The sequence below is a fragment of the Equus quagga genome, unplaced genomic scaffold (genome assembly GCF_021613505.1).
Source record: "Equus quagga isolate Etosha38 unplaced genomic scaffold, UCLA_HA_Equagga_1.0 HiC_scaffold_716_RagTag, whole genome shotgun sequence".
Lineage (NCBI taxonomy): Eukaryota > Metazoa > Chordata > Mammalia > Perissodactyla > Equidae > Equus > Equus quagga.
Genome location: NW_025794477.1, coordinates 18662 through 26077, shown reverse-complemented (window position 1 = coordinate 26077; position 7416 = coordinate 18662). Strand labels below are relative to the sequence as shown.

At 57.0% G+C, this 7416-nt stretch overlaps 1 protein-coding gene and 2 non-coding genes across 6 annotated transcripts; 1 reads left to right on the top strand and 2 right to left on the bottom strand.

Moving 5' to 3' along the window:
* Positions 1 to 792: 792 nt before the first annotated feature.
* Positions 793 to 6398, bottom strand: LOC124232532 (translation initiation factor IF-2-like). 4 transcript variants are annotated; one of them, XR_006886878.1, is made up of 4 exons: positions 4575 to 6398; positions 4011 to 4075; positions 1488 to 1761; positions 793 to 975 (listed from the first exon to the last, which is right to left on the bottom strand). XR_006886878.1 is itself a non-coding variant. In XM_046649492.1 (2 exons), the coding sequence occupies exon 1, from the start codon at positions 6396 to 6398 to the stop codon at positions 4599 to 4601; it is 1800 nt and encodes a 599-aa protein (XP_046505448.1). In that variant the 3' UTR covers positions 4001 to 4075; positions 4575 to 4598. The 4 variants fall into 4 exon arrangements, 1 of the variants encoding a protein (XP_046505448.1); XR_006886877.1 differs by having other exon boundaries at positions 793 to 1761; XR_006886879.1 differs by lacking the exons at positions 793 to 975; positions 1488 to 1761 and adding an exon at positions 3208 to 3471.
* Positions 3002 to 3165, top strand: LOC124232533 (U1 spliceosomal RNA). Its single transcript, XR_006886880.1, has one exon. It is a non-coding gene; the product is annotated as a U1 spliceosomal RNA (small nuclear RNA).
* A 16-nt stretch (positions 6399 to 6414) lies between the features above and the next one.
* Positions 6415 to 6486, bottom strand: TRNAQ-CUG (transfer RNA glutamine (anticodon CUG)). The gene has a single exon. It is a non-coding gene; the product is annotated as a tRNA-Gln (tRNA).
* Positions 6487 to 7416: the final 930 nt, after the last annotated feature.

Here is a 7416-nt window from a genome sequence, read left to right as displayed (position 1 = left end):
ATGACTCGCATAGTTACAACGATGAACACATGTTAAAGGATGTATTTTACTCATAAGATAGAGGGTAGCAGACGGATGTTAAAAATCCGTCCAAAGGGAGAGTCAAAACAACACAAAGTAAAGTGCTTGGGAGTAAAGGACTACGGAGAGGAATTGCAAATGGAGACTGAACTCTTTCATTCTCTGGCTGGAGGAAGTAAATTATGATAACTGCCAGGAAGGACAAATTTACATATCCATCAGTAACCCACAATTTCCAAAGAATTACTAAAAAGCTCAAGGTCAATGTACAGAGCTAGAATCTGATAACCTGGAAGGATGTGCTGCAGCAGACGCTTACTTCTCCTTGGAAACAAATTTTTATTTCTCCAGGAGACAACTTAACAACGACAACAACAACAACAACAAGACACCCTATAGTTTAACAGTCTCAGAGGTGATGAAACTATGAAACAAGAACTGGTTGCAAGAAAGAAAGGAACACTTAAGAGAAAAACATAACAGTTGGCTATTAAAGCCATAATAGTAGAAACAGGACAAAACAATTAGAGTTGGAGGATAACGTCAAGAGCGTTTCCCAGAAAGCAAAGCAAGAGCAAGGAAGTAAAAACAGGCATTCAGTTTGATGCCAAACCCCTTAATCTCAAGTTCGTGTGCACACTAAGCCAATCACTGAGACACCAGCGCTTGGAGATGGAGAAAGGTTTATTCGAATTGGCGGAGAAGGCGGGAGGATAGGTTCTCTCAAATCCACCTGAACGAGAGAAGAAAGCAGGGGTTTTTACAGAGCTAAGGGGCTTGGCAGGAGCAGTTTCTCAGGAGAAACCAAGGGGTCACGCGTGTTTCTTTCACTCCTGATAAGCCCTTGGGCAGTCTCACTTCTGGGCATCAACAGCAGCTGAGGGCCGGTTATCTGCTGAGTGGTGATCTCTGGTGATTGGTGATCGTAACTTCCTTGAAGGCATTCTCTTCCTTCTGTGAAACAAGCTCATAAATCCCTGTGAGCCTTGAGTCACCCCTCTGGTTAAACAAGAAAACGGCAAATTGACAAGACTGACTTCCTTTCAGCTAGGTCTGTGTTGGGGACAAGGTCGAAAGGTCACATTGACTATTGACGGTGACCCTCGGGTCCCCGGGTTCAAGTTCAGGAAAGTGGATGAGCCCAGGAGGTGCAAACATGAATAATGTCAACTGAAATAAAGAATCGTGATAAAAGTTACTTGAAAGAGTTCGTTCAATAACCAAAGGTGAGGACTCGAGCCTGGGAAACAGCTCAACAGAGCGTCCTGCAGGAACCGCTCTGACGGAGGTCTACAGATCTGAGCACAGTTTATGTGCCTTCTTACGAGGCCGTCCATAAGAGCAGAAAGGGGCTTACTCATGAACAGTCCTATACGCCAACAATCAAACGGCGAAACCCTCCCTCCGTGGCAGGGTACATCTGGTTTTTCTCTCGTTTATAAAGTAAGAATTTCTTGGTTACGTACCCTGGAATGCTGATGTCATCTATGTGGGGAGGGAGGCAAGTCCCAGGGTGGCGAGGTACCCCCCGAACCTAAAGACGTAGCGAGAGGGTATGAGAGCTGGGTACCCTCTCTCTCTTCTGGTTGCAGATCTTTTCTCGCTGGCGTCTTCCGTCACGAGGTGAAGGGTTGCAAGGTCATTCTGACACAGGCTTAAGATGACCTCCAAGGCCGCCTCGCTGTACAGCCTAGATTTTGCACTGACTCTAAGCCTATGCGGCTTGCTTGCCAGTTTTGCCTGTTAGACCGGGGAGAGGGGTCCTGATTATTCGTTCACCATAACACGTGTCCCAGAAAGGGGATGGGGAAAAAAGCATCCAAAACGCTTTTGCACACCTAAAGATTGAAAGTAACGTGAATGAAATTTGCGATGGACGAAACTGAACTTTCAAGAACGGAACAGCTTTCGCTGGCAGTCGTGATGCTTAATGCGTTTCAATATGATTCAATATGATCCACAGATCAAGGCTGCCCCAGGGAGAGAAGCCCAAGGTGTCCTGGCCGACATGCCGATCTATAGGACCCAATGGATTTTACGGTGTGGATTAGGGTTGCCCCAGGGAGAGAAGCCCAGGGCATCCTGGCCTACATGCCCATCTCTATGACCAGATTCATATCTAAAGTTATAGACCACACAGTAACCAGACCCCATCTGCACTGAAACCATTTAATGACTTCTTACGTCATCTTTTCTTTGTGTGGTAGAAATAAGTCAGGTACCCATGCCTTATAAATTTAGCCCCAACTCTCAACACACTGCAGCAGCTCTTCACTGCCCATGGGTCCTGTCCCCATGCAGCAGCCCTTCACTGCCCATGGGTCCTATCCCCATGCCATTCCATACTATTCTCTGAATAAAAGAGCACTACTGCCAGACCTTGAGAGTCCAAGAAATCTTTCTTTCAACTCCTGGACTCACCGAGCCCGCATCAAATAGACACACACAGCGCTACATCACAAAGATAAGTGGATTTGAAAGGAACCGGTTTCCTCTGTAACGGGAAGCCATTACTTCCAGAAGGGCGCAGGGGTTGAGCCGACCGCCAGACAGGCGCTGGGCAGGGCTAGAGTTAGGAAGCCGCGCGCGCCGCCCCAACAGGTCGGAGTGGGAGGAAGGAGGGAGAGGCCGACGTGACTTCCCCCACCGGCCGCCGGTTCGCCGGCTGACCGGCTGGAGGTCGCGGGAGGAGGGAGGAGACGGTGGCGGCGGGGCGTGGGCTGGAGGGAAGGGCTGTTTGTCGTGACGTCACGGACAGGGCGGGTCCCATGCAGATATGGCAGCGCAGGGGCTGCTGTGTCGTGATCTGCCGCTTAAACACAATATGCTCTCCCGTGGTGTGGGAGCGAGTCCAGGGCTGTTGCTTGAAACCGCGTGTGCGAGCGGTGTGGAAGGGCTAGGGAGGCTCGGGGAGCAAAGTGACCGTGTGTGTACAGTGCGAGGCGTCTGAGCGTGGGCCGGGGAGGGAGGTCGCGTTCTCATACTTACCTGGCAGGGGAGATACCATGATCACGAAGGTGGTTTTCCCAGGGCGAGGCTTATCCACTGCACTCCGGATGTGCTGACCCCTGCGATTTCCCCAAATGTGGGAAACTCGACTGCATAGTTTGTGGTAGTGGGGGACTGCGTTCGCGCTTTCCCCTGGTTTTCGTCGCTGTCTGAAAAGCAGAAGGACGGAGGCTTCGGAGTTAGGTATCTGCGTTTTCCGCTTTTTCCTCAGCAGCCTGCAGCGTTCTCCAGCGTCGTGGCGGCTTCGGTACAGGGCGTCTGCGTTTTGCTTAGCTGGGCGCTTACCATAGTAGGTGCTTGTTCTCTTGGTGTCCCAGCGCGGTCCGCTTCTCGGCGTCAGCGAGTCTCTGCTGCGTTGGCGCACAGGGACGGATAAGGTCTTGCTCCGCGTCCTACTCGACGCCGAAGCTTTCAGGAGAACTCCGGCGCTGGGGCATCCTCCTGTGGGCGGCGAGGGCGTGTGCTCGCCCTTGTCATGGTCTGAGGTAGGAGCTGCCTACAACTGTTCCAGGTGTTGTCCCCGTTGAGTTGAAGGCATGACACGCTTATTTTGTGTGAGGAGACGGCGCCGTCCTGGTGCCTGGGACATCTTGCACGTATAGGCCACGCAAGTCAGAACCGCAGTCGGACCTGAGTCTTGCCAGGATAGCCTGCCTGTCATCCTCCCAGGAATGGACCATAGGAAGTCTTGGGAGGAGCCGTGACCAGTTTCCCATGTGCCCAGCTACTGAGAGGCCGCAACTGCGCAGCCTTCCTACCCATCTCCTGCCCTTTCAATATCGACTCTTTCCTCAGACTTCGTTTCTTGAGTGTCAGCTGCCGTGCTTGATGTCTTGCTTCTGCACCTTACACCGTTGCTGGCCACTTCCCAAGACACCATCCCACCCATCCTCCCCACCCCAAAGCAGCCTCTTCCTATGTCGGCCTCCAGCTTCCTCTTCCCCCCCCCCCCACCTCTTCTCTCAGCCCTCTCTTCTTACCTCCACAGGCACACAGCAGGAGGGAGCTCTCAGCCTCCAGTTTGCACCTGCCGTGCTTCAGTAGCCTGGAGAATTAGGAATCCTCCTTGATATCCCTTCTCCTTAAGTGGGAGTAGGAAGCGTAAACAACACAACCTCCCCACTCCCACCCCCATGCCCACCCCACCGTCAGAAGTAACTTTAGTTTTTCCCCTGTCCCAAAGTGCCGGGATATTGTGAAACCGAGAACGAAGAAGTTGAAAAGACTCTTCCCTGGCCTAGAAGAAGAGAGAGAAAAACAAAACTTCGAGATAAGCTTTGCTAACTGCAGCTGTGCATACCCAGCATAATCAACTGTGGTTCGAAAACAACCAGGTCTTTCTGTCCCTCCTTAGTATGGCAGGGAGCTGTCTTTCCCGGAAAGTCAAGGTCCAGACATCAAGATTCTGCCTCACAAGCCCAAGCAGGCTGAAGATGAAAACTAACCAGAAAAGTCCAGACAGTTAGGGGAAGACAAATTCAGTCTTCAAGGCCAAACCCAGGCTGGTGGCCACCCACGCCCCCTCCCCTACCTAAAACCCCTACCTTTTTCCCTTCGAGGAGACGGATCTAAGTTTTCACTCTCATCTCCACGTCTGGCCGCCTTTGGATAATAAACCTCTTCTCTTGCCACAAGCCTGGCGTTCCAGCGACTGGCCCTCGTGTGCGGTGGCGAAACGAACCTGTGTCGGTGTCGCTAACAACTGAACTACAATCCGGAAGAAAACCCCAGATCCGGTGTTGGGAGTCGTGGGCATTTGGCCGACCCCTTTCCCAGGACGTGTCTGTTCTCGTACCTCCCCCACCCTCGCTTCTGATCCCCAACGTCCTGGCGGACAGAAACTCCCCGGCCAAAGAGAAAAGGCGGGGACCGAGGCGGGGTGGACGATCGCGCCCCCTGGTGGCCGGCGCCCGCAGACCCGCTCGGCCGCAGAAGCTACCGAGACGCGCGTCGGGCTGGCGGCGGCGGCGGCGGCGGGGTGCGGGCGGGACACAAGGGCGCGTCCAAAGAAAACCGACTGAAAAGCACAGGATGCCGAGGGAGCGTTCAGGACGTTGAAAGCAGAGGTCGCACGTCCTACGGACGGATCCGGTTCGATGAACAAGAGCCGTGAACCTCTCTTCTCCCCGGCAGCGGGAGGTCTCCTTGCTCAAAAGGGGAATATCCGAACCAAGACCGAAGCCAACTCTCAGTGCCTTACTGACGGGAAAGCTTGGGTTTTTAGAGTGCCTAACGGACTTCCCCAGCCTTGAGGCCGTCAGCCCTGCTGTGCCCCGGAGCCCTGGTCGAGGAGCTTCTGAGCGAAAGGCGCCCGGAGGAGGACGCCGTCCGCAGCGCGGGAGGCCCGCGGTCGCCCCGCCCCGCGCGTGCCCACGGGGCGGGAGAGCTGGGGCGCGCCTCCGCCCGCTGCCGGCCTCGGGCGTCTTCTCCGCGGAGCCAGGGGGCGGCGGCAGGACGCACGGGAGCCCGCGGGCCCGCGCCTCGGAGCTGCCCGCGCTCGGCTCACCCGCGGCCCCGGAGGAGCCCGGGCCGGGGCGGCCGGCGCTCGGGGACCCCTGGTCTCCACCGACGCCGGGCTCCGCGGCCCGGAGTCCTGGTTCCGGCGCAGCTGGGGGCGGAGGGAGGAGACCCCCCCCCCGGGGTCGGGCTCCGAAGTCGAGTGTGACAGCGGCCTTGAGCGTCCCGCGGGGACTTAGGAGCTGGACGTTCTGACCGCAGCCCGAGTGCGTCAGACTTAGAATAAATGAACACTCTGAATGAAACGGGTCGTTTAAAGAAAAGACGGCGCCTCCAGGCCGGGTCTCGAAGCGTCGACCCCGAAACCCAGACACCCTGGCCGAGGGCCGCGCCGGCCGCCGCCTCCCTCCCCGCGTCTCCCGCGGACCCCTCTCTCTCCCACCAGGAGCCCGCGGGTCCGAAGACAAGACGGGCCGCGCGGGGGCCCCTCGTGGTGCGGGACGGAGCGGACGCCGCCTCTGCCTTTGGCCCCGAGGCCCGAGGGTGACCCTGCCGAGGGGCTGGCCCTGGCTCGGTCGCCGGGACCCTGGGCGGCGGGGCCGGGGCCTCCGAGGCGCCGCGACGGGCGGAGCTGCGCGGGGCCAGCGGGGGCACCGCAGGCTGGGAGGGACCCCGCCACGCCGGCCCTGTCCGTGTGGACGCGCCCGCACAGAACCCGGTGTCCGGGACCCCGACTCCCGCGGAGGAGGCGGGAGAGCGCGGGGGACGCGGCGGCAGGAGCGGGAGGGGCGAGGGACCGGGAGCAGCGCGGGCCGAGGAGCTTCCTTTCCGGGGCCCCGCACCTTCCTCTGCGACAGCGGGGCGCGAGGGCGACACCGCACACGGTTTGAGGAGTAAAAAGTGGCGTTCATCCTGAAGGGACGGGCAAGGTCCCACCGAGATTTGAACTCGGATCGCTGGATTCAGAGTCCAGAGTGCTCACCATTACACCATGGAACCCCCGCGGGAGCCGCGCCTTCCGCGCTCGCCAGAGCGGGCGGGTGAGTCCTCCCCGGGCGCCCGCGGCTCCCGCGCACACTCCCAAGGCTTCCCTTCCCGGGACAGTGGAGCTGCGTGCGTGGCCGTCCGCCTCGCTTTCTCTCTGCGCCCCCCTCCTTTGATTGACTTCTCCTCACTTCACTCGCACCTCGGAAAAGGAGGTGAGATCCACTCTTGGGCTTCGGGCCCGGGAAGAGGAGCCCTTGACGCCTCCCTCCTAAGCCGCCTATTCCGCCTCAGTTTACCAGAGTCTCCTGTCCTGAGGTGACATTTCTGCAAACAGTAGCCTTGCTTTCCTCTTCGTTGCCTTCTCACTTTTCCCATGGCCCAGAGAGGGCAGACGGTTGTCAGGGCGGGACTTGGGACTTCCTGGGTCCCTTGGCCGCGCAGCACCCAGCACGTCCCAAAGCCGCCACCGCCTCCTCCACGTCATATATACGACGGTGTGTCCGCAGTGGAGCGGGGTGGGGAGGCGGGGGAGCTTTCCTTTTCTTCTTCATGCACCTCTGGGGGATTTGTTGTGGTCGTTGTAATTCTTTCTTACAACAAACGCATAGTTGTTACATTCACGATACAGAGTTATCAACCGTGTTTAACGTTTATATCAAACACTCAGACCAACCAGACCATACTCGCCTGCGGTGACTCAAAATCAACCGCCCACCGTGGAGGCCACGAGGCAGGGCCCTGACAATTATACAGCCACAGACTCTCTTCTGAGAGCTTGGCCAAGTCAATTCCATCCCACCTTCTCAATATATCACGACCCGGAAACTGCACGGATTTAAAACATGTACACTATCAGGGCACCCAAGAGCGCTTCATCGCTGGGTCGTAGGGGATGTGGACCCAAGTTGCCTTCACAGTGTATGCAGCTTTTATGTACTCAAA

Coding starts and splice junctions, on each gene's coding strand:
- LOC124232532 (XM_046649492.1), bottom strand. CDS start 6,398: ATGAACGCCACTTTTTACTCCTCAAACCGTGTGCGGTGTCGCCCTCGC.